Source organism: Cucurbita pepo, chromosome LG05, assembly GCF_002806865.2.
Source record: "Cucurbita pepo subsp. pepo cultivar mu-cu-16 chromosome LG05, ASM280686v2, whole genome shotgun sequence".
Lineage (NCBI taxonomy): Eukaryota > Viridiplantae > Streptophyta > Magnoliopsida > Cucurbitales > Cucurbitaceae > Cucurbita > Cucurbita pepo.
This window is the reverse complement of record NC_036642.1, coordinates 4164099-4187039: the sequence shown is the minus strand read 5'-3', so window position 1 is coordinate 4187039 and position 22941 is coordinate 4164099. Positions and strand designations below refer to the sequence as shown.

General features: G+C 34.8%; 4 protein-coding genes across 7 annotated transcripts; 1 reads left to right on the top strand and 3 right to left on the bottom strand.

Moving 5' to 3' along the window:
* Positions 1–322: 322 nt before the first annotated feature.
* LOC111794744 lies at positions 323–1509 on the bottom strand. Its single transcript, XM_023676876.1, has 2 exons — positions 1253–1509; positions 323–680 (listed from the first exon to the last, which is right to left on the bottom strand). Exons 1-2 carry the CDS (start codon positions 1428–1430, stop codon positions 487–489), a joined length of 372 nt encoding a protein of 123 aa, XP_023532644.1. The 5' UTR covers positions 1431–1509; the 3' UTR covers positions 323–486.
* A 464-nt stretch (positions 1510–1973) lies between these two features.
* LOC111795512 (putative glycerol-3-phosphate transporter 1) lies at positions 1974–4690 on the bottom strand. Its single transcript, XM_023677984.1, has 3 exons — positions 4536–4690; positions 2966–4022; positions 1974–2837 (listed from the first exon to the last, which is right to left on the bottom strand). Exons 2-3 carry the CDS (start codon positions 3966–3968, stop codon positions 2278–2280), a joined length of 1563 nt encoding a protein of 520 aa, XP_023533752.1. The 5' UTR covers positions 3969–4022; positions 4536–4690; the 3' UTR covers positions 1974–2277.
* A 6052-nt stretch (positions 4691–10742) lies between these two features.
* Positions 10743–16674, bottom strand: LOC111795320 (luc7-like protein 3). Of its 4 annotated transcripts, XR_002815192.1 has the most exons (9): positions 16402–16674; positions 15810–15938; positions 15451–15490; positions 13278–13353; positions 12987–13187; positions 12474–12686; positions 12005–12394; positions 11852–11909; positions 10743–11722 (listed from the first exon to the last, which is right to left on the bottom strand). XR_002815192.1 is itself a non-coding variant. In XM_023677663.1 (8 exons), exons 1-7 carry the CDS (start codon positions 16442–16444, stop codon positions 12050–12052), a joined length of 1047 nt encoding a protein of 348 aa, XP_023533431.1. In that variant the 5' UTR covers positions 16445–16674; the 3' UTR covers positions 10743–11909; positions 12005–12049. The 4 variants fall into 4 exon arrangements, 2 of the variants coding, with proteins under 2 accessions (XP_023533431.1, XP_023533430.1); XR_002815191.1 differs by having other exon boundaries at positions 11852–12394; XM_023677663.1 differs by having other exon boundaries at positions 10743–11909.
* A 755-nt stretch (positions 16675–17429) lies between these two features.
* On the top strand, positions 17430–21963 carry LOC111796196 (protein phosphatase inhibitor 2-like). Its single transcript, XM_023678939.1, has 5 exons — positions 17430–17657; positions 18297–18331; positions 19922–20043; positions 20865–21044; positions 21410–21963. The coding sequence occupies exons 2-5, from the start codon at positions 18309–18311 to the stop codon at positions 21691–21693; spliced, it is 609 nt and encodes a 202-aa protein (XP_023534707.1). The 5' UTR covers positions 17430–17657; positions 18297–18308; the 3' UTR covers positions 21694–21963.
* Positions 21964–22941: the final 978 nt, after the last annotated feature.

The window sequence follows — 22941 nt, the reverse complement described above, 5'->3', positions numbered from 1 at the left end:
ATCCCAAAGTACTCTAATTTTCTTCTTTTTTTCAGTGTGCACGGTTCGCACTAGCAGCTTTACCGAACTTATGAGGTAATATCAGTTCGAAGGGAGCGCCAAACACCGAAAGTGAAGCTGTTCCTACCTACAAGAGTATCCACCTTTCTAAGGGATCGAGAAGGGGCAATGAGATTGTGAGACCAATAGGGAGAGGAAATCAGGTGTGAGGTATGAGGTCAACGGTAATATGTCACCCGACTTTAATGAACTAAAGGGGTTCCCCGTCCCTACCTTGTTTGCTTTATTCCTGTCCCTACCACCATTATGACATTGACAAAGATTTTAAATGCTACAAGGTAGACAGATTTCTTTTAGAAACATGACAAAGGAAAAAAAGAATACAAGAGCACTTTATGATTTCAGCCAGAGGCTGAACATTTTGTCCAAAAGCACAGCACAAACTTCATACATTAACCGAAAATAACATAGCTAACAGGGCAGTGTTTAGATTCGGGAAGCCCACAAGCACTCTAACTGCACTTTCCCACCCTTTAAGAGTGTCTCAATCTCTTTTGGAGGGTTCAAACCAAGCTTACCGGCAAGCTCCCATCGTTCCATTCTTGTCATTCCAAGGCAAGGTCCATAGGCCATGTTCATGTCAAATTGCCTCAGTATATTCTCAGACTCACCATAATCATCTAAAACAAAATGAAGTTCATAAAAATTGATGAAGCACAAGGTACATTAATATCCAGCCAGTATAGCCCCATATCAGACTTCCAAAAGCATCAGTCATGTGACAGAATTGCAGCGAAAGGTTTAAAAAATCCGAACTTTAGGTGTCCATAATACAACTATGACAGAAATTAATAGCAACTCATGCTAAATCCTTTTCATAACCATGAAGCAGGAGTCTAAACATATTAATTCAATTTCACAGTCGAAAATTAAAAGAACCCAATACCTAAGTGACACGCAACAACTTCTAGACTGCAGCATGCCTAATCCTTCATAATCACGAAGCATAAGGCTAAACATATAAATTCGATAATACTTCAGCCGCAACATCATGAGTGAACTAAACATCGAGAATCTTTAATTCGACTATTGAATAACTTAATTGTAATGTAATCGAAATCCAAAAGCTTCTCGAATGCAATATGCTTAATGCTTCAGAATCACAAAGCACAAAGTCCAGAACCGTAATCAAACTTTCAAGAAACCCAATGAAGAAAACAAAAGAATAGAGAGAGAGAGAGAGAGATTGTACCTCGGAGATCGAGGGAACCGTGAGAAATAAGAACCGCCGGTTGAACGCCATCGGAGTCCAAAGTTGCAGAGTTGGCCCGAGATTTGGTTTTTCTAGAAGAGGGCTTTGAAACCTTAGAGACTCCACTGTTCTTCCTTTGCTTGTAGAAATCTTTCATCCCTCCTCGAGCCGATGCCATTTTTCTTCCTCTCACTCTCTCTGATCGATTTTCAAAATTTGAATTTGTTCTTGAAGCGTCGATTCAATCGCACCTTTCTCTTTAAATGGACCCTAATGTTATCTGGGCCGGGCGCCCGATCGAGCTTCGGCCCACTAATATTTTTTTCAAAAATACATTTATATATATAATATGGTTTAAATTCTATTTTCTTGAATTTTAATGCTTTATTTCCTTTTAAATATTGCACAAAATTATGCCCCAAAAAAGTCTCCTTTATTTTTCTCATTGACTTTATTTTCTTAATTTCCATTTAAGATTGAAATAGGCTTAAAAATATAATAATATACGGATTTTTTTTAATTAAATATATAGTTTTGTTCATAATGTTGGGATATTATTAAATTCTATTTTCAAATATTTTTGAAATTTAAATTTAAATTTTTTATTGTCAAATTTTAATGGTGAAATAATAGTACGACATTAAAATACCATACATTTTAATATACTTTGTCTTTTTTTTTTTNTTTTTTTTTTTTTTTTTTTTTTTTTTTTTTTAATAAATTCAGACCATGAGTAGTATCTACTACCATACATTTTTACATCCTTAAATTTCCTGTTGTTTTCAAAGCTCAACTTTCTACCACAAATGCAATCGTTCATGGAGAAGTTGCAACAAAATCATCTCCTTGGATGAATCACACTTTGGAGGAGATCTTCTTCGCCCCCGAGCACCCTCGAAAAAAGAAGGGAAAATCCTTAACGACCACGGTTCTGATGCCAATGTTCAAAACCGTTTTATGAACCAAGCACGGGCTAAATACAATGGGACCTAACATTGTTGATGCGTTTTCCTTATTGTATAATCTCACACTTCGAGTACCGGGTTCCTGGATGGAATCCTTCCTCTCGAGTTTGACTCCTCGATCTTTGAAGTCACCTCAGCTATAACGAGCCTTGTCAAAAACAGCCCCGCTATTAGCGCTGAAACCATCAGCATTACGAACACTGAACTCCAGCTTTTAGCTGATAAATATCCCGTTAGCAAGGGTCCGATCGCAGCGCCAACCGAGCCAGTCCCATCAATAATCGCAGTCACAGTTGCAAGTGCCCGAGAATTCCCATTCAATGAACTGTGCGTTCCTAAATCAGCAGAGACGGCTGTTGTTATGAGAGCATATGGCCCATTGACAAACATGCCAGTGATGAACATGAGACCACTATTCATAGCTATGGAGATGTGACCGTAGCTTCGGTAGCAGTAGAGAGCAGGAATGGCACAGTACATGAAACTTGCAGCTGTTATGGCTCTAGCACCTAAGCGATCAGAAATATGACCAGCTAAAATTCCTCCTACAACCCCTCCGATATCGAACAATGTCGAAAGGTTTCCTGCTGTCGTACTCGACAAATATTCCCCGTCAATCACTGCAAGAGCATTAACCACAAATTAGTTCGTCTTAGTTGTATGTCAAGTAAGATAACAATGCTTGTCATTTCAAATATGAGAGATCATGAACCAAATAAGCACACAAGAAACAGAAATGCAGCTCTACCTGTGTGGCTAATGTAGAAAGGGAGCCAGTAGAGGAATGTATAAGCCACCAATTTGGCAAAGAACAGGCAAAATGCAAAAGGTGCAACACCGGGAATTCTCCACGCTTCCAGAAAACCGATGGCCTTCTCCGTCTCCGACGCCGATTTCAGTAGAGGTTCTGTAATTCCCTCCCCACTTTTCTTGGGAGAGCCCAAATCATCTCCTTCTTTATCAATTCCAACAGATTCAGGATGCACAGGAAGAAACAGAAAAACGACCAAACCCGAGAACGCAATGATCAGACCGGGGGCAACCATTGACCAACCCCAACCATAGCTCAACAAGGCAGATGCAACCAAGGAGCCAGAAATGTTGCCAACAGATGTATGGGCATTCCATATACCCATAATTAGTCCCCTCTTACTCTTTCCGAACCAGTTACCGACCACCGCGACAACGGAAGGCCAGCCAGTGGATTGAAACAGACCAGCAAGCATTTGAACTATCAAATAGTAAGAAAAGACATGGATGTTTGCCCAATATCCTAATCCAAACAGCGTAGTAAACAGGCCAGTTCCCAACATTCCCAAAGTTAAAAATATCCTCAAATCCATCCTATCGCCCAAATGGCCAGAGAAGTACATTCCCCCAGCATATACTCCTAGGAAAGCCAAGTCAAGCTCACCTAGTAAAGATGTCCCTTCTGCAGCATCAAATGGAGCCCAACCACCACGAGCGAGCGACGCACGGTGGCTACTCTCAACCGGTGTACTCGAACCGCTCGTTTTCCATAGGTTGAACTTCAAGCCTACATCAGGAGATAAGGGATCCAGAGCACTCTTAATAATGCTTGTAGTTTTTCGAGAGGCATGGTAGTTGGCATACGCCAAGAATGTCACAAGCAGAACAATGGCTTGATGGGCCTTGAATGAAAGGGGTCGTTTCCTCATCCACTCGAAAAATCTGATACCATACGGCTTCTTGTGGCTTGCATCACGTTCGGATTCTGATAATAACCCCATTGCCAACTCTTAGGGTAAACGAAGAACAAGACTGATTTCCTCTACAAGTGCAATCTGCAGAAAATTACAGAATCTTATATTAGGAAACAGTTGAAAAAGAACAAGATCAGAGAATTCAGATTTAATCGACAATTCAATTAAAATAATAATCAAATCCAAAAACTAATTTCCCAAATATCAACCAGAGTTTCTCAAAATCGAACCGACGAAATTCTTACGAAAATCGAATTCAGAAACTAATTTCTCAACATCGTGTGGTTTCCACAAACCTTCGAAATTCGTACACGACATACAACAACTTCAATTAAACCAAAATCATGAAAACAATCTCACCAAAATCGTCGTCCGAAATCGAATTTTCCACTCACTCTACAACATAACCCCCAAAAATCCAAACAACAACCACAAAATCAACGTTTCAATCAACAAAACAGAAGGAACGATCCTCGAACTTAAGAGAGAACTTGAGAGAATCAAAATCTTACGTGCTGAACAAGAGATACTCAAGAAAAATCGAAGAAGAAGATTAGAAACGAAGAAAACAATGGACTTGAGAGAAAAGCAAACCTGCTAAGAAGCGAAAAAGATAACTGATGGATTGCTAAAGCTTCTGAAATCTCGACTTCTCTCACTAAAAATTTGAGCAGCCTGTTTACAGGATTCTTCTTCAACGAACGAGGTCGCTCCTTCAGTTTTTTCTTTCCTCTTTCTCTTGTGGATATGGAAATGGAAATGAAAATGGAAACGGAAAAGGATTCTTAAAAACAGATGGGGATCACTGTTATCCAAGTGAAATTACGCAAATACCCTTTTATCGTCTTTTCAAACTTGGCGTATCCATTTTGAATTTCTTGCTAAAAGTGATACAGATTTTACGGAAATNCGACATCTTTCCACAACTTCATTGCATTGTTTGAATTTTGTTTTAGTTGTTTTTTTTGGTTTTTAGCTTTAGTATTTTGATTTTTTTTTTTTTTTTTTTTTTGTTCCACTAAATTATGATTAAGAGATGTATTAATATCTAATTACTAGAATTAGTGAAATTTAATTCCTGGTTCGAATGGATGAGTCGTTTAATTTACAAGACTTTGGATTCAAATAATTTTTCAAAACTATATTTTATAAACGAGTTCAATACTGATAGTTAATGTTGAGATCTGATCCGGATTTTCTAAATGATGCATTGCCATACTATATTTGATTCAAATATCTTTCCATAAGTGCAATACCATGTGATGTTGTTAATGATTATACTGCATGTCTGGACACTAGTCACCTACTTTTGTGAAGTTTCGAGCACGTGGATTATGGTTGATAATTGTAATAGTCAAAATCCATCGTATTGACCCGTTACGTATTGTCGTCAGTCTCACGATTTTAAAATTCGACCGTTAAGGAGAGAGAGAGATTTCCGCACCCTTATAAAAAATGTTTCGTTCATCTCTCCAACTAATGTGGGACCTTACAATCCACTCCCCTTGAAGCCGAGCGTTGTTACTAGCACACCATCCAATCTCCGACAATAATTTTCTTTTTAATTTTTTACTTAAATAATGTAATTTGTCCGTACATAAATAAATTAGTTTGTTGTATGCACATAAATATATGTAAAACTATATACTATAATTAGACCCGAAAAAGGGTAAAGTGATAAGCTCATGAAAAGGATTTTTGTTGCCTAAAATGGTAATTTGGCTTGGAGTCTCCCTTTTGCCCAGCATTTCATTTTCATTTCCAAATAATTTCTAAATTTTAAAAAAAGAATTATAAATTTAATATTAAAAAAAAATAATATATATTTCTAAACTTAAAAAAAAAAAAAATAATAATAATAACTTATTTATTTATCGCACAAATTGAATTTTGTATTTGATAGAATAAAAATAATTATAAATTTAATATTTATAATTGGAAAATGTTAAAATTAACTTAATGCTGATGTCACGTAACATAGAAGGCTGGTGGGGCCCACACCAAATCTGACGGCTCCTATGCTTACCGTACACTCCATCCTTAGCCAATCCACCGTCGATTCCATCCTTTCCTAATAATATCCATTTTCACCTATGATCTTTCCCGTGACGGTCGTGGAGGGCATTTTGGTCAAATCAACGGAAGGAAAATCCAGATTCAAAGTAATTGGGAAGCGGGGAATTAAAAAATTAAAGAGGGGTATAACGGTCTATGTGAAAAAGTCCAAACAGTTTAATTAATAGGAAGCTGGCGGCAATGGATATTCGCATCGCATATGCGGACGGAATAATTCCTGACGTGTCGGGGAATATCCGCCTCAGTTGTTAGCCGATGGGGTCCACGGGGATTTTGGGTGACGTGGAATTTCTCTTGGTGCTTAATAAGCTTCAGGCTGGTGACGCTGGCCATGGAAGCCACGTGGACTTGCAAATGGAATGCCAAGTCAAAACACTAGGCTACGGGCTGCTGCCCGTTCCCTGTCTACTGCCCGTCTCTTTCAAAATATTTACACTTTTGGCCTTCCCTTCTTTTCTTCGGCTTTACTTTTTGTCGGAAATTAATTAATAAATTTCAAAACTCAATAAAATTACCCAATAAATTACTAAAATCTCCAATTTTTCTCTAATTATTTAATATTATTTTTTAAAAAATATCTTGAATTTGGATCTTTTGTTAGACTTTAGGTATTTTATTGGTTGAATTTTAAACAATTAATAAATTTTTAATATTTTTCGTGCTTATCCTCATTTTAAATAATTTAATCCCTTTATTTTGGATGAAAAATAAAATTTTAAATTAAATCCTTGATTTTTCATGCTTTCTAATAAGAGGAAAATATTTATAAAAATAATAATTTAATAATTCAATTTTTTATTTCAGAATATTTTAAAAACTTTAATGTATAAAAATATAGTTGAAATTTTTAAAAGATTAATTTGTTATAGATAATTTTCTTATATTGCATTAAATACTGAATATATTTTTATCGAGTTGAAATTTATACGTTGACATTGAAATTATTAATTTATTTTTAATTATATATTTTTTATACTTTACATAAAATTTTATTTTTCTGAAAAAAAAAAATTGAAAATAGCATGTTTCGCGACTTCACAAATTAATTATCTAATTAATTATCTAATTGAGATATTAAATGTCAATTTCAAACTTAAACACGTAATTAATTTCTAGAGATTTCATTGAATTTGTTAATTATAAAATTAATTTGACATATATCTTTGATTTATAAATTAACAACCATTTTGGTGCCTTCCACGTAAACATTAAATTAAAATGTGGCTTATTTTATAATATCAATAACTTTTTAGCTCTTTTTTAATAAATAAACTTGTGATGTACGACTTTATTAATATATATAGGAGTTTTGTGTTTTTTTATTTATTTTTATTTAAAAAAATGGGAGAATATACCACAAAATATATATATATATATATATATACTTGTTATAGAACAACGATTATGGGACACTTATTCTAATCCGACAAACAAGTCAATCATACGAAAGTCAAACTTTCGGACAATCTTAAAATATAATTTATTAAAATATCATCACTATCCATAAAGTCAAGCTCAGTTGTATTTATTTTAATATAATTTTAGAATAAATATTTTAAGGAAGAGATCTGTATATTTTAAGAAAAAAATTTAGATGATAGATATTTTAGAAAAAAGATTTAGAATTGTTAGAAGTAGATTGGGTACGCCATAAATACCCCTCCACTCTCCTGCCCACGTTATGATCCAAACAATACAAAGCAGTAGTATTCTAGATAGTATCTTGTAATATGTTCTTGATTGGTCTTAATAAAGTGTGTCGGCCCTGGTTCAAGAAGAAAGTTTTAGAAAACGGGAGCAGAGAAATTTCGAAAGAGAGTTTTGAAAGCGAGACTTGAAAGATTGAAATTGGTGTTATATGTGATGCAAGCAAAAAGGCAACAACAACGACTTACAACATATAACTATCGATTAGGGAGAAGTTGACAACTAGTCATATCTTCTATAATACATTTTGGGGGCATTTTTGCCCTGATGGGTGTAGATGTGATTCTGGTGAACGGTCATACACCCCTGTATTGACCTGATATGAAATGGGAAAAGCCTATCTAAAATAAAAGCATGAAAAAAGGGGTTTGGAACGGGCATGCAACTACAACTTGTAGTAAACCGAGACCACCACAACTTTCACCTATATATTTATCCTCGTGTATGTATATATATATAATAGCAACCACAACTTTCACCTATATATATATATACAAAAAAAGGTGAAAATTAAATAAATAAAAATTGGATTTAATTTGAGGAGGTTTGCAATCACACATTTTGAAATTGTATTTATTTTCCTTTTATTATTTATTTATTTATTTATTGTATTTTTGTTTATAAATGTTGGTTTTTTCCTTTCCAGAAACTTCAAGGAAGCTTCACTTTTCATATCTATGATTTATTACGTCACGATGTTTGGATTTTTTCTTTTTTTCTTTTTTTCTTTTTTAAAAAAGGGGACATTTTAGGATTTGTTTATTTTCTTTTTCACTTTTTTAAATTATTGTGTGAATTCCTATTTATTAAAAGAAAATTAGAAGAATAAATAATTAATTAAAAAATTACATTTTTAAACCTATTGCCTAATTATATAATATTAATAAAGCAAATATCTTTACATTCCCCGTTACCATATTTGCCCTTTTATTAAAGACAAATATATTATATTCATTTATTATTCTTTATAAATAAGAGAACTCTCACCACCATTTAGTTCGGTGGGTTCAGCAAACATTCACAAAAAGAAATTCTAAATAATAATAATTTACACTTAATTTATTTAGTAAAACGAGGGACAAGTGTTATACCCAAATAAACAAATGAATATATATAAAGTTTTTAGTACGAAAAGCGTGCTTAACCAATTCATAGGAATCAAAATTTGTGGATTCCACGTCATTATAATACAAACTATTGTGTTTATGGCATATTATATTAGGTTTTGTGCATGGATTTTTTCGATATCATATGAGCTAAATGACATCGTATTGAATAAAATATTTATTTTAAAAATACTTATAACAGCATAAAACCAAGAATGAAATGATTAATTAGTTTATTTTAAAAATATTAAATAAAAATGATTTATAAACGTGACATAAAGAACTATAAAGAACTCTCCAAAAACAACCAAGCATTATAATAAAATAATAAGGAAGAGGGAAGGGAAGGGAAGGATAGAAGCATTATTTGAAGTTGTTACTTAAAAATATAAAAAGAAAATAATGACATAAACTTTAATAATTAATGAATATTTATAAAGTATCCAATTAGGCGGTAACATTATTGCATATGGGAATTGACATCAGATAAAGTTAATTGTAATGGGGAATTCATTGTGCCCACCATTAATATAAACTTCAATATGTGGGAGACCCTAAAGTTTTCTAGATTGTTTGGTTTATTCTAGGACCACTTTTTTTCTTTTAAATGTTCATGTTTTGTGAAAATAATTGGAATATCCTCCTTCTACTTTCGTGCACTTGTGATTGTCGGCGCCCACTACTAAGGGTTTGAATTAGTCCCTCGTGTTCTACTTTCGTGCACCTGTGATTGTCGGCACCCGCTACCAAGGGTTTGAATTAGTCCCTCGTGTTCTACTTTCGTGCACCTGTGATTGTCGCCGCCCGCTACCAAGGATTTGAATTAGTCCTTCGTTTCGTATTTCTCCTGAAATTAAAAGACAATCTGTCTTTCCATAGCTATTTTTGTGATAGAAACTGATTAAGAACTATCATCCATATCGTCACTATCATCAATAAGAAAACCCTTAAAGTTGTTATATGAGAACTTGTTAAAAAATACTCTAATGAAAGGGATATGGGAGTTTGTCGCTAGGTATTTAACCAAATAGGATCGTCTAGTTCCTATAGAACCTATCACTAAAATACCCCTACAAGGATAGGGCTAAGCGGAGGGAAATGAGTTTTACATGAAATCCCTTTTCTGATTAAAAATAATAAATAACTTTTTTAATGTAAAATGGACAATAACGAGGACAACCAATAATAAAGTTACCCCAAGTTTAAAAATGAAATTTAATTAAAATATCAACCCAATAACTTGTTGTAATTAGTTTTAATAAATTGATGGGGTTGGGCCCTTTTTTTTTTTTAGATTGGGCCGATCCATGAGACTCGCCTTTGTTACAAGACATCCATTTTGAAAATATTATCTGAACCTTTTTAATTTTTTTTTTTTTGGTTTAAAAATGACTTCCAAACTATATATGACCAATTTGGTTTAAAAATAACTTCCAAACTAAATATAGGACCAATTTCAAGAGTAGAGAATACATTAATAATTTACTTTAAACAGTCTTTTATCAACATTTTTAAACTAAAATGTTGAAAATAAGCTTTAAAATCTTGGTTGTTATTTACGTCACTCTTAAATTCATAAATTTGAGTTCTAATGTCATATAATATATATATGTATATTAAAAAGTTCAAATATTTGATTTATAATATAAATACAGCAACTAAAATAGCCAGTCATAAAGAAGAAAAACTCATTCGAACAAAACAGTTGGGAGTGAAAAATCGAACTTGACCTCTTTATCAAAGGTACAAATTAATGGTTACTCACTTGGTTGACGCCATCCGTTTTAAAAGTATCATATTCAGATTAGTGACTAATTGATACATCTTTTCTGCTTCATAAAAAGATAATATGTATATGTATGTATATATCTATGTATATATATAACTAGACAACTTGGGGAAAAGCTTAGGATGACAAAAAAAGAAACAACATTTAATCTCTCTGAACCTGTAGCCAAATGTTTTATAAAACAGTCTCAGATTCCTAATAATAAAAGGGGTATTGTTAAGTTCATCACTATCTTAGGAGTTCTGCGGAGTTGAACATTTGCATTGATTTCAAATATATTCCAGATCGACGCAATTTAAATGGTTCGGAAAATACCATATCGGCGCATTCAAATGGTTCAGCAAAAATCTTCAACTTTGCAAAATAAAGTCCCTGCATAGATCATTCCTTACCGTGTAGATTTGTTCCACTGGTAGGCTACCGAAAAATTCATCCAATACATTTCCTGCAAACTGTATGGATTATTAAAGATCATGCTATTTTACAGTTTAGCAGTAAGCCCCACAAAGTTGCACATTTCATGATGCTACACTATCTCATACTTCTTCCCATTTCTTTCATGAAATCAGAACTGTACTCAATAAAAGTTATACCTCCTTTTAGTAGGTATCGAGCTCCATTTACGTAATCAAAACGTCCATTCTGCTAAGAAAAGAACAAGGCATGTTCTACCATGATGCTAATATTACCCACGTTTCCCTGGATACTACATTCAACACGAGATGATACAAAGATGTGGAAACTTATTCTCGAAAAAGTTCAGAAATTTGCCTTTTACGAGATGGAGGAACTGGTTAATGCTTCTAAAGGCCAGATCTAGATACTCTTAATGTAAAAGAAAAAAGAAAAAAAAAAAAAAAACATGGGAAATAAGACATCTAGTAATATATATATAAGATTTGGAAGACCAAAATACTTCTTGGATGCAGGTTTGATAACAAGAAATGGGCGATCACATGGTCTTAAGAAAGAGATGAGATTTATTTGTTACCTCAAAAATGAGAAAATAAACGTCAGCCCTCTCAGCAGTAGAGTGAAACATGCAAAATTTTTGTTCCTGCCCTACTAAACATGTGACAAACAACAGAGTAGCGCAAGCTCACCTAAGATGAAAATATAGGAGAAGCATTGAACAGTCTTTCATAAGAATCTATTATCAAAGAAATGTGCAAGTCAAAAAAAGTCTAAATTATACCTGAAGAAGAAGAGTCATAACAATAAAAAATACCTACCTCAACCCTTTTCTTCTCTAATAATAATGATGAAAGGGAGATGATACAGTCAACACAGCTGTGAGATAGCAAAAAAAGTTTTACCGATACGGACAAAGTTAACTTGAGGTACCAAAGCATACATTCATAAGCTTCGAACATGAAGAGATCTACCTCATTTAGTCTCAAAGCTCAGACATCTTTAAACACAGTTCATAATTATGGGCGCACTGGACTTCTAGATGATCTCCTGTGACCATGCCTTACAGGGGATCTTGACCTGCTTCGGTCACGATACCTATCCCTGCCTCCATCTCTTCCATTCCTAGACCTCCAATCCATTCCTCTTACTTCATCTCGGCCACCTCTTCTAGACCTTTCACGATCTCGGTCTCGTTCACGATACCTATCTCGATCCCTGTCTCGCTCTCTGTCACGATATCTGTCCCTCTCACTAGAGTCACTTCTCTTCCTTCTCTCATCCTCCTCTCTCTGCTTCCTTCGCTCTTCTGCCTCTTTCTCCCTAGCTAATCTTTCTGCCTCCCTTGCTTTCTCCTTTGCTTCCTGCCAGATAAAGCCCACTTAAACATATTCCACTTGAAGAAAAAAGGCTAAACCTTCCTTTAGTTTTACAAATGTTTACCTTGTGCTCGGAGATGAAATCTCTGACCATACCATAGCCAACATGCTGCTTACCTGTGACATGAGACTGAACTCTCTCTGCAGCATCATTTGCTACAAGAAAAGAACCACATATCTCACAGAGTGCCATTTTTTTCTCCTGAGCAAGCATTAATACCTTGTCATTCTGGGTTTGTTGACTCAAGGCTGTTTTCTCGGCATTAAGCACATCCACCTGAAATGAAGACACCAAAAGTCCTATAAGAATAACCTTTTTTTTTTTTTCTCTTAGTGACTGAATTTGTGGTTCACAAGATGTTTGCTTTGGACAGGAGTGGCTCACTAGATGTCTTATCACTCAATATCTGGAATCAAAACAAAATACACTAAATAATATCAAATTCAGTGAATTATTCACAATGTTTAATGGGAGAGATACACAAACTGCTTCTCATTTAGAGTAGTTATTTTCAAATAAAGTCTACACAATGGTTGTCTGGGATGCTTAAGGGGACCAAACTTGCATTATAAGTACCTTTCTCATCAGTGCTTCAGCTTCGTCCACTTTACCCGCTTCACCAAGGGCCTCCACCTGTTCTAGTAAATTCTTTATTTTTTCCTCCAGCACAGATAACTGCTCTGACTTCTCAGCTGACAATGGAGTTGGTGGAGCAGGTTCAACCTCTTGGGCAAGCCGCTCTCGCCCACGCCTGACACGCCGATCCAAGTCCATTACCTGTAAAAATAATTGAAGTTTCAATGGAAAAAAAAACCAGAGTACAGACATCGTATCATCATCAATCTAAAGCATATAGCAATGACTAACCAATTTCTCGCAAAACTGAGCAAGTTCTGCCTCAAATTTGGGAACATAAGCATCATGCCTGGGTGACTTTTCAAAGCTGAAGTAGTCAACAAATTAAGAAAACGTTAAAAGAAGATAAAATTTTGTGTATTTCTTTTATAGCTACAGTTTACATGCATGCAAAGATACATATCTTGACATGAAATGAGTATTAACCAATCACATACACAAAATAAGAACCTGAAGAAATTTTATACTCGAAGAACAAAATATGTACTCAAAGTAAACACATAGTGATATGAACCAAGACAACTCAATCATGAGGAAGATGAGCTTCATTTATTCTTAGATGGTTGCAAATTTTGGGTGGATGATAATCTAGAGTTATTGTAACAACCCATGCCCAAGATTCGGATCCGGATTCGGAATCAAGATTCGGCACTTGATGGCTCTGACATTCCCTTGCATATCCCCTCCGACGTGGTCACATTATTTTCTCCTCACTTTTAAGAGTGAAATATATCCCCGCAAACCAACACAAGTTCTTCCAGTATGTTGTGTCCTTACTCACATGTATCTTAGAAAAATTCTCAGGAGATCACCCAACCTAGAATTACTCCAAGTAAAGCACGCATCATTTTGGAGTTCCTATAACTGAGCCACCGAAAAGAAAGGCGTGTCTTGTTGGTATAGGTAGTGATTTTCAATTCTTTCAAGTATTTCCTAACCATCCTATTCACAAGATCGCTCTCATTCGGATGTGGTCACAATTCATTCATGTACCCCTCCTTTACTCGAGCATCATATACCCACCAGCATCTTACTAGGAGAAGTACCGCTCTTGTTACCCATTTGTAAAGACATATGTCTAGGATTCGAATCATGATTCAAAATCCAAATTCAGCACCTGATGGCCCCAACATTCTCCTGCATTCCCTGCGACATAGCCACGTTACTTACTCCTCGCTTCTAAGAGTGAAGACTGCCCCACTAACCAGCACGAATCCTTTGATCATGTTTTGTCCTCAATATATCAAGATGTCCATACTAGTTGTCAATAACGATGCACGAGACCCTAGAATATTGCTTCTTTTTTTCAAGAAGATAGCTTTTCCAATTAAAAAAAATTAGTAAAGTGGATCTCTTTTATCCACAAAATGTCGTGATACTCGAAGAACTCAGAAGGATACTTTTCAAATTCATAGATCCAAATAAAGCATCAGACAATAGAACCCACAAATTCAATTGATCCACAAACTTTGCAGAAGGAGGGAGAAGCCCCCAGGTTCAAGCTTCACAGAGAGTGGCATTAGCACTAGCAGGAGCTGTTGGTGTGGGTTTTCTCTAAATGACCTTATTCTTATTCTTCAGAAGGCATTCAAAGGCATTCTGTCCTTATCCTCCAAATGCAAAGAAGCGTCATCATGTCGCAATGAACCTTATGTTCATGGAAAAAAAATGGCCATCGTGGCATGGATCTCAATATAAAAGTGCACACCATAGTTGGGGTTGGCAATACAGGAAGCAACTCGCCTCTCTCCATAGCATGCACTTTAATAACACTTCATACTATCAAAATAGAGGAAGAATCACACAAACGACCACTTACATATCATAAGACAGGTTTGAACAGAAACGAGAAAGCATACAGATTTAAGACTCATTTCTATTACCATGCTATTTCTTTGCAAGTCGCTTCAATAAAATGCAATATTTTCCCTACCTTAAGATTCATCAATCAGCACTCACCCAGATAAAAAATATCTAACAGATAATTCCTCAGCTCGAAAATAAAGCATATATCTTAGAACCATCTTTACATTGCACAAAAGAGAAAGATAATTACATTTGTACGAGATGTGAACGTGCAGTAAATAGCATGGTATATAGCTAAGAATTGATACCATTGTAATATGAAATGAAAAGTTGCCATGTATAAAAACAATAGCCAACCACCACTCATGAAAATAAATCCAGTCAACCATCGTTATCTTAAATTTCCCAGAATATTGCTAGTGCAGTTGCCAGAGAATTGTCCAGTCAAAGAGAGTTGTCTAAATATAAATAGCGAAAGCATAAGCTTTGTTTTATAACCACGTGCAATGACTACTACTAAATCAAATACATGAAGATAAAATTCGTGGAATAAGCTAGCTGGTTATACAAGTACACAAAAGGGGTACTTGGTTGTCACCTTTCTTTCAATTTCTGGTCATGTATCCTAGGGCAAGGTCCTGAAACAAAAATAAAAAACAAGAATTCAANAAAAAAAAAAAAAAAAAAAAAAAAAAAAAAAAAAAAAAAAAAAAAAAAAAAAAAGACATAAACAAAAATATATTTGTTATTTAAGTAGAACTCTAAACAAAAGTCAGAATCTAATCCAATAAGATTAAACATAGAGAAACCATCCAACAGCACACAAGAACAATACTCAGAATTTGCATTTTACCATTATCCTCAACTGCAACTGACTCCTTGTTGATGGTGAAATTTATTCTAAGAAATTTCTCAGAGACCAGAGTTATGACTAATTCAAAAAAGAAAACAACGCACCAAGGTCGCTCCGAGTATTTACGAAAAGATCATGCGGGCAAAAGCGAACCATATAGAACCCGCAGACCTCCTTATCATCCCACATGACTTCCTTGTATCCTCTCCTTTCTTCCTCAGTTAAATTCCGCGCTAAAAAAACCAAAACATAGACACTCTGTTAGAAGCAAAATAACTTCCACTATGTAATTTGAAGGAAGACATAAGGCACATGAAAATACAAGCAAGCACAAACTGTGATCAAATGGCAACAGAATATTTACGGGAAAAAAAAAACGAAAAACAAATTTCAAATAGGTAAAACACTGTTGGCAATCAGAAATATGGTATACATATTGCAGAATAATCCGTGTTAAATTGCACGCTAGTGCGTAATAATCCCCACATTCCTTTCCAAATTCCTCTAAACTAACAGAGTCACTTCTATTCCTCTCACACTAAATAGTCCACGAGATTCAGGATCAATAACATACAAATGGAATCCCATAGCTAGACTGATTGGATACAGTACACAAGATATATCAGTTTGTAACATATCGAATCAAATTGGAAACGGAAATTTCAAAGAAATGGACCAATTTAATCAGAATACAACCTGAACCCATGAGTTCGTCCAGAAGAGCTCTCTGCGCGTCCATACTGAATAAATCCTTTACAGATGAACGGAAGACGGGGATACCAAAACTTGAAGAAGAACCGTAATTCAGCAACCTGAACTTCAGTGTTCACAAGATTAAAGAGAGCTTTTGAGACTCTATGGAACGTTTTTGGAGAGAAATTGTGTGGTGCTAGTGCTAGGGTTTGCACCGCCACACGAAGAAAAAACTCATACAGAGACGCGAAAGAAATATGAAATTCACAATTCGTACATTTTATAACCAACACAACAGTATCATATAAATACATTTGGTTTAAAAAAATAATAATATTTTAAAAATTAATTTATAAACCTTTCAAAATAAATTTTATTGGATAAAACTGCAAAAAAAAAAAATAATAATAATAAATAATAATAATAAAACTCGTTTAATCAATCTAGACGTGGCAATAGACCTCGACCGTCAAAGAGAGAGAAAATACCCTTAGATAATTATGCTCGTATGTAACTCCACGGGGCTTCACCACACCAGATCCCTGTAGCTTTGCCAGTCGCCCTTCGGTGGTACAGTAGTCTTGATAGCAAAGCCAGCTTTGATTGTTTGCCCAGTAACCGCTTGAGATCCCGCTCGCCACAGTCTTGAGTTGCATTGACATTTCCGAACAAGTTATGTGGAATACGATGCCCAATTTTGATTGGTCTATCAGACTCGATAAATTAAAATATATTTAATAATAAAATAAGGTTAGTTTATCAATATCAAAATTTAAAATAAAAAAAATAAAAATTACTAATAATACTAATTTAAGAGAATTATTTAGGTTTAAATCCAATTTATTTGTTGAAGAAATGCAAATAAATTCAAGAAAGTATTTATTTATTTATTTATTCCATTTGGGTAATTTTTTATTCCATTTAAAATGGCGGCCCATGGGCTTTTCCCCGAGAAGGCCCAAACGAAGATGCCCTCGGTCCACGGTTCCTCTCTGCGTCTCGGTTCATTCGTATTCCCGCTTTCCTTATACATATCTCGCGCTCTCTCTCTCCCCCTCCGCATCGGCCAATCTCATCTCTTCCATTTACGTCTCTCTTCGCCGTCGCGGCTTTTCTCGGTTTCCGATCGCTGTTGCATGAGAGCAGTCGGCAGATATTGGATCTCAAATCCTCCGCCTACTCTGTTCCTTCTCAAGCTTCTTTCGATATTCTCCTGTTTCTTCTGGAAAACGGAACGGCTTTGAGGACGTTGACGAACGGTAAAACTCTCGAGCCTTTTTCACTCTTTCATTATTTTATTTTCAGGTTACAGAAGGTTGTCTTTTTGGTTGGGAGAACTGTGAAAAACGCTGAAAGTTGCTGAGAGTCAAAACAGATGGAGTTTCTTTTAGGGATTATAGGCGGTTCTTTATTTGCAGTTGGATTTTTGTATTCAATAATGTTTGGATAAAAATATACAAAGATGCAAATGAAGAAGTTTGGTTTTTTTGTTTTTTTTTTTTGTTTTTTGTAATAAATTGATTCGGGCACATCGGTAGAATTAGAAATGGATATACGATTGAGTCTGGGTGGGGAAGATATAGTAGTATGATCGAACATTAGTTTAAAGAATCTGCAATGAACAAACGGGCGTTATGTGAAATTATTTGTGTATAGGCTGATGCTGAAGCTCATACGACAAGCATCCATTTATTGGAAAATTTTGATATATTTGATATTTTAAGAAGCTGGCAACGCTGGATTCAACGGTTGAATTTATGACATGAGACATTAGGAGTCTATGTTTTGCAAATATGAGATAGTGGGACAAAATAAATTTAAGCATTGTTCTGTTCTTGCTTGAGGTTCTGCGAAATGGGTTTGTCTTAATTTGGGTTTTTTTTTTTTTTCATGGACAGGTCGAGGTAAAGATGAGTAGTAAGGAATCAAAGAGGTATGAGTCATTTTATGCCTTTTTATTGTATCTGGATCCTTGATTGCCCGTCAAAATAGAAAGTTGGATCTCTTGTTCCTTCCTCACTTCCTCTCTTATTGACTTCTCATGTTTGCTATCACCCAAAGGGCTGCTTGCTTAAATTGTTATTATTTTTTCTGTTGGCTCAGGCTTCAAGACATCTGTAAATGGGCTTACATGGTATTGATATTAAAATTAAAAATATAAAAATAAAAAATAAAAAANTTTTTTTTTTTTTTTTTTTTTTTTTTTTTTTTTTTTTTTGGAAAAAATAAAATTTTCATTTGAAAAAATAAAGAGCCAGATCGAGTGGTCTCCCCATTGCAGCACTCCAATCCCTTGGCTTTTCCGAAGTAAGAAAAATGCTAATGGCAAGCTGAAAAAACCATTTCCCTCTAATTGATAAAGGGCCAGCTTTTAGCTCCAAATTATACAGGGTTCTATGTTTAGAGGGGTAGAGAGGCACCTTTGTGATCAGTGGTCCCTTGTTAGGTTCTTTTTTGGACATTAGTGACGAGGTTGTTTTGTAGTAATTCTTTAGGTCTACCTTTGTGATATATGGTCCCTTGTTAGGTTCTATGTTTATTTTTGGACATTAGTGACGAGGATGTTTTGTAATAATTCTTTAGGTCTTGTTTACTTGATCAGAGTCAAATCCCCTTGTTTTAGTGGGGCTCCTTTTTGTGGGCTTGATTTTTTTGGATGCATGGCTATTCTTTTATTTTTATTCAATGATAGTTCACTTCTTTTTCTTCTAAAAAATAAAATACAACGCAAGCAAAAACCTTTTGAAGGGAGGGCTCTATAATCGTGTCCTTTCCTTATTATTAGAGAAAGGGGTCCTTGTCATAAAAAACTAACAAGGTTGGGAATTGTGCTCCTCAGAAACAAGGGCGATTGCTGGCATTAAAGCCCTTTATTACTTGTAAGATAGGGTGGAGGGTTTTGCTCCTTGTCTAAGCATTTTCACACTAATCTCTTTGATTTTGGGTTTTATGGGTATGGTAGGATGATTAAGTTACCGATCTTCAGTTGTAGTGATGTTTACTACAATTTTTTGAACATTTTCTTCTTTTGTTGGTCTGACGTTCGAAATAGTTTGACTAATATGGTATTGTGCCTTCTATTTCAGTGAGGAAAATCAAGTGTGCAATTGTTTATGTGCTTTTGAAATTTGATCAAAATAAAGTATTGTCGAATTTACTCTTGAAATGTGTTCACACCTCTTTTCATGTTTTTATGGGTGGTGCTAGTGTTTGGAATGACTATTTATTCTTTCATTTTTAATCTTCATTTTCAATTTTTCATGTATTCATTGAGTCTCGGGATGAGATAAATAGTTATTACAACTTCAAATAATATTTAAGAGTGCCTTCTCTTCAGCAGAATTTCATCCCACGTATTTATTCTTTTCATGAGAATGATAAGCGTTGTTTACTTATTAGAGAGAAGCAGTACCTTGCATCATATGAAATATTCTTGTTAATATTTTGTGGTCTTACTACGTCATCAATTTAGTTTACCCTTGTCTACTCTACAACTTTGAATTTTATCTTTCTATTCTTGTAGTGGCCGTGGGCGCCGTGTGAAATGGGATGAAGATAATATTGGTCATATTGAAGCAAATAAACCTGTGCGGCAGAAAATTACTGAACCCAAAACGCCTTATCATCCCATGATTGATGATGACGGTGTGTATTTCTTCTATCAGAGGCATTACAGTAACTCAGAGAATTTATTATTAAAAATTCCAAAATGGAAGATACTATTGTTTAGATTAATTGCTTTGAATTTTAATAACTTTTTTATAATTATTGAACTTGGGTCAGTTTATCTTTTTCTAAGGAAAAAAATTAGATGTATTCTAGAATTACCTTTTTGTTTTCGTTTTAAGATAAAGCTTAATATTTTTAAGTAATTTTTTTTTTCAGATAATTCTTTTTTTATTTGACAAAATTTTACAGAAGTCTTTAGATAAAAATATTTTATGGGTAAGACCATTTGATTTTGACTTAGTTTCTTCTCACTAAAGTATAAGAACTTTAAGAAAACGTAGGAAAGAACGAAAGAAATTTTGTTGAACCCAGCGTCTCTTAGTTCTATGAGCAATGGTGATAACTCATATAAGCGTAATAATGAGATGCGGCAGAAGAAGCTTTTGAGCATCAATAATGTAGAAAATTATATATTTTTTTTATTAGATTGCTGGGATTTTTTAAGGTAAGGTTCATTTTCTCACTTTTAATTTCTTCCCTTCTCAATTTATTTTATGATTAATTTCATGTGAAGTATTTGCTTGCGAAATTTATGTGCAAACATGATTAAAATCTAAAATTTCTCCAATATTAAACCTGTTTTCTTCAGTTTTCACGGAGTATATAAAGCATTGATATGCCTTGACCATCTCGCTGGGAATGCAAATTGATATGTTTAGGTGTAAAACTTTGCTCAGTTCAACAGTTTACGAAAATATTGCATCACAAGTTTTTAATTGTTATTTTGTTGGTTGCAGAGTCTCTTTCTCCTGTGAGGGACAGATTTGACTTGTGTGTTGGCGATGCAATGCATGCAGAAGCCATTCGAACTGCGTTGAATGATGTAGCTTCTTCATCAAGTGGTAAAAGCAGCCAGCGATCTAGTGGTTGGACGTCTTCTGAGGATGAAGCAGATGCCATGGACCAAGATGATGAAGGTTCCAATGCCCCTTTTTCTCATTTCTTCTATCCATTAACATGTTTTCTTGGATCTCAAAGTAGTTTTATAAACGATCTATTCTTAGGATCAAACAAGCAATAGTAATCATTGCTTGTTCGATAAGTTTTCTTAAAACCTTTACGATGTTTACCAGATATGCTGTGTTGTTTTACTATGATACCTTTTGAAAATTGGTTTTCACCATCATTTTCAAAGAAAAAAAAAATCCACATAAACGTGGCGGCTACTACCCCCACCATTAAATGTTCTTTATACTATTTCTTGTTTGATATTTTCATTTTAAGTTCTGTGAATATTGATGCTCCACCCTTTTCTGCGTTTGGCGCTTGGGATTGGAAACAGATAAGGGCAATTTGAGCTTTAAGGAACACAGAAGAGCTCACTACGATGAATTTAGGAAAGTTAGAGAACTCCTAAGGAATGGTTCGCTTTTAGTGGAAGAAGACGACGATGAAAACGTTGAGATGGATGTGACAAGAAGATGTTATTCATCTTCATCACCAAGTACAGGTGTGAAGCACATAGGTATTGAGAAAAAGGATAAAGATAATTTCTCTCAACAATCCCCTTCACCAGCCAATGGAGTTGGAGGTAGATCCAAGCAAAGGCAAAACATATCCAACTGACTGTTAGAAACATCTGATAAGAAATTGTTTGGGTGCAAAATTTCCAATTTCTTTTTTTTTTTTTTTCCTTTTCCTTTCCATTTTTGTCTATGTAGGACTCTGTATTGTAAATAACTTCATTTCTTTGTCCATCTCAAATGTGGCAAGAGTATGATAACATCTGGCTTCTTTTCCTTTTGTTCCGTTCCATTTCTGCTTGGCAATAATTTTGAACTTGAAGCCAAAAGGTTTCATGAGCAAAGCTTGCATACTTTGTGTGTTTTTGATGCAGTCGAGCTCGTTTTATTTTCATGGTTCTCTGTATGGGGTGATTTCATCTTTGGTTTATTTATATTGAAAATGATACTTTGGTGTTTCGAAACTTAGAAACTATATTGTTATATTGCTTTTTATAGAAGAAAATTTTAGGTTTCAATTGGTTCGTTTATGTTTTTGAGAACACCAAATGTTATTGAAACAATGATAATATTCAGGAGCAAGGAAACGATGTTTACTGTTATCACTTTTATGTATCATATGGTGCTAAATAATAAGTTAGTTCAGTCACTATGTCGGGCATTTAGGGGTTGCTTGGAGCTGAGTTGGGTTTTTTTTTAACCCACCCCTTATTTGGTTTGGTACTTCCTTTGCCCACATTTGCATTTTTCTCTCCTCTTCTCTTCTCTTTTCACCTTTTCATTTCTCAAAGAACTCTATCTCATTACTCTCTTTAGTGAAAAGGGGTTCGAACTATGGGTCATTTAAGCTTGAGTCTATCTGAGTCTATCTCATTACCCTCTAGTGAAAAGGAGTCGGAGATCGAACTATGGGTCATTTAAGCTTGAGTCTATCTTGTTACCCTCTCTAGTGAAAAGGGGTCGGAGATCAAACTATGAGTCATTTAAGCTGAAGTCTATCTCGTTACCCTCTCTAGTGAAAAGGGGTCGGAGATCGAACTATGGGTCATTTAGGCTCGAGTCTATCTCGTTACCCTCTTTAGTGAAAAGGGGTCGGAGATCAAACTATGGGTCATTTAAGCTTGAGTCTATCTCATTACCCTCTCTAGTGAAAAGGGGTCGGAGATCGAACTATGGGTCATTTAGGCTCGAGTCTATCTCATTACCCTCTTTAGTGAAAAGGGGTCGGAGATCGAACTATGAGTCATTTAGGCTCGAGTATTTACAACAACTATCGTGATTGATGGAATAACATTTACTAGTTCAAGTGCATTCCAAGTGCATCGAAGCAGATAAAGAAGCTTTTGATGCA

What these genes read in the sequence shown, in the direction of transcription:
- LOC111795512 (XM_023677984.1), bottom strand. Translation starts at nt 3,968, where the DNA reads ATGGGGTTATTATCAGAATCCGAACGTGATGCAAGCCACAAGAAGCCG. An exon ending in TTTCTACATTAGCCACACAG is followed by an intron (nt 2,838 to 2,965) that starts GTAGAGCTGCAT and finishes ATGCTCTTGCAG; the next exon opens with TGATTGACGGGGAATATTTG.
- LOC111794744 (XM_023676876.1), bottom strand. Translation starts at nt 1,430, where the DNA reads ATGGCATCGGCTCGAGGAGGGATGAAAGATTTCTACAAGCAAAGGAAG. An exon ending in CGGTTCCCTCGATCTCCGAG is followed by an intron (nt 681 to 1,252) that starts GTACAATCTCTC and finishes ATTTTGTTTTAG; the next exon opens with ATGATTATGGTGAGTCTGAG.
- LOC111795320 (XM_023677662.1), bottom strand. Translation starts at nt 16,444, where the DNA reads ATGGACGCGCAGAGAGCTCTTCTGGACGAACTCATGGGTTCAG. An exon ending in AAATACTCGGAGCGACCTTG is followed by an intron (nt 15,491 to 15,809) that starts GTGCGTTGTTTT and finishes TTTTTGTTTCAG; the next exon opens with GACCTTGCCCTAGGATACAT. An exon ending in ATTTCATCTCCGAGCACAAG is followed by an intron (nt 12,395 to 12,473) that starts GTAAACATTTGT and finishes TTTATCTGGCAG; the next exon opens with GAAGCAAAGGAGAAAGCAAG.
- LOC111796196 (XM_023678939.1), top strand. Translation starts at nt 18,309, where the DNA reads ATGAGTAGTAAGGAATCAAAGAG. An exon ending in AGTAGTAAGGAATCAAAGAG is followed by an intron (nt 18,332 to 19,921) that starts GTATGAGTCATT and finishes CTATTCTTGTAG; the next exon opens with TGGCCGTGGGCGCCGTGTGA. An exon ending in CATGGACCAAGATGATGAAG is followed by an intron (nt 21,045 to 21,409) that starts GTTCCAATGCCC and finishes GATTGGAAACAG; the next exon opens with ATAAGGGCAATTTGAGCTTT.